The sequence below is a fragment of the Papaver somniferum genome, chromosome 10, assembly GCF_003573695.1.
Source record: "Papaver somniferum cultivar HN1 chromosome 10, ASM357369v1, whole genome shotgun sequence".
Lineage (NCBI taxonomy): Eukaryota > Viridiplantae > Streptophyta > Magnoliopsida > Ranunculales > Papaveraceae > Papaver > Papaver somniferum.
In genome coordinates this window covers 28,637,063-28,638,997 of record NC_039367.1, presented here as the reverse complement: position 1 = coordinate 28,638,997, position 1,935 = coordinate 28,637,063, and the positions used below count along the sequence as shown (strand labels likewise).

Genomic DNA, 1,935 nt, shown 5'->3' with positions numbered 1-1,935 from the left:
ATTGTGGAATGATGGATTTGGGTTTCGTGGGGAATCCCTTTAATTTCAATCTCATTAATTGCAGTTTCAATCCCCAGAGATAATGGAGCAGATGCACTGTACATGTTGAGTAGTTGTAGCAAATTATAGCAAAAGAGCATAGCTCTGAATGATACTTTGTGGTGTATTCTACGCTTCTAGCACCCGATTCTGGAGGCCAGGAAAAAGCCGCTACAAGCTTGCAATAAACAACCAAGGATCCTAACAAAAAGAAAATGGAGAAAAAAAAATCAATAAAGAAAGCCTTGCAAGAATTGGCTTAGAAGAACAGATGTGGTCCAGTGACATGCAAACTCTTGAACAAGACGATCTGAACAGGAGGAAAGTGCCTAGTTCTGAGATGACACACGACACAGTAGTCACTCTAAGTTCCTTATCAGCTCAATAGTTGTGGCACAGTTTCAATAACAAGCATTATGGGCAACCTATATGTGTTGCTTGAGATAAAGAAAATACCCAAATATGCATCAGTGTTTTACATTATTGAAAATCAGTTAAATATATGACTATCCAATGGCAATTCGGGCGAGGTGCGGTTTCCATTACCGTGAAAGAAAAAGACAATTGGACAATCTGCAATTAAACATGAATGTCTTCAGTTTGAATTTTGATAGATAAAATGAAGCCTGGATGCCGTCATGAGGGGACAAACTTACCTCTTTGTATCAATGCACAGTATGCACTCACTGGCTACTTTCTGTGCTGCCCAGAACAGTTGAAGTTCATCGATTACTACTTTGTTTCATCAGCAACTGCAACCAGATCTCCGTGACTCCAATTTGTTAATGTTATCAAAGATCTAACAGCATACACAACAAAACAGTTAAAAGCAGAATTATTCCCTAAACAAAATTTTATCACAGATCTAACTCAGGATGTACCAAGAATTTGTGATTAGTGATTCACAAATTCTAGCAGATGAGACCGTTAGCACAATCTCATTAAAATTGCACTAGAAACGCTAATCAGCGGGTGCAATTATGCAGAGAACAATAAAAAGGACAAAATATTAAGCGCAATTAGTCAGAAACGGGTAGATTTCAAATTTCTAATTGATATTCAACTATTACACTCCTAATCTCCAAGTACATTTGAAACCCAAAAAGGACAAATTAAAACCTATTCTTAACATTCTTTTACAGAACAGGCAACTTGAAATTGAAAACCCTAACCCCCAAATCCATAGAGGGTTCTTCCTTGTCTCTTGAGAGCATAGACAACATCCATTGCAGTGACGGTCTTTCTCCTTGCATGTTCAGTGTAAGTAACAGCATCACGAATCACATTCTCAAGGAAGATCTTAAGAACACCACGAGTCTCTTCATAAATCAAACCACTGATACGTTTAACACCACCTCTTCTAGCTAATCTTCTGATTGCTGGTTTAGTGATTCCCTGGATATTATCTCTCAATACTTTTCTGTGCCTCTTTGCTCCTCCCTTTCCCAAACCCTTGCCTCCTTTTCCTCTTCCTGACATTTTCTCTCTACACAAATTTCTCTCTTTCTCTGCTTGATTTTGATTTGATTTGTGGGTTTGATTCTCGGAAGAGAATAAGGATTTATAATTTGTTTGGTTTGATTATGTCTGTTAGATTATAAGACGATCCGTATGAAGGTTGTGTTTTTAGTTTTGATCGTTAGATTAGAAATACTCGAATTTGATTGGTTGATTATAATGTTGTTCGGATTAAGAAAGATAACTTTGCTATGAAAAAGTAGGAGATTGTAGACCGTTAGATTGATGCTCGATCCGTGCTTAATGTTTTGCCTGGAGTTGGTTCATTGGATTAAGAAATGGTTGGTTTTGTATTGCGAATTGAGAACGTCCACAGACCACAGTGCTTTTTGGCAGTATTGATTTGGCTATTCCAGTGACTTGTGAGTTTGATTCTTA

The 1,935-nt window shown here is 37.5% G+C and overlaps 1 protein-coding gene across 1 annotated transcript; it reads right to left on the bottom strand.

The window, feature by feature from the left end:
* Positions 1-1,058: 1,058 nt before the first annotated feature.
* LOC113318792 (histone H4) lies at positions 1,059-1,561 on the bottom strand. The gene has a single exon (XM_026567040.1). The coding sequence runs from the start codon at positions 1,516-1,518 to the stop codon at positions 1,207-1,209; it is 312 nt and encodes a 103-aa protein (XP_026422825.1). The 5' UTR covers positions 1,519-1,561; the 3' UTR covers positions 1,059-1,206.
* Between the last annotated feature and the right edge of the window lie 374 nt (positions 1,562-1,935).

Excerpts from the sequence above, each read along its gene's own strand:
- LOC113318792 (XM_026567040.1), bottom strand. The coding sequence starts at position 1,518 with ATGTCAGGAAGAGGAAAAGGAGGCAAGGGTTTGGGAAAGGGAGGAGCA.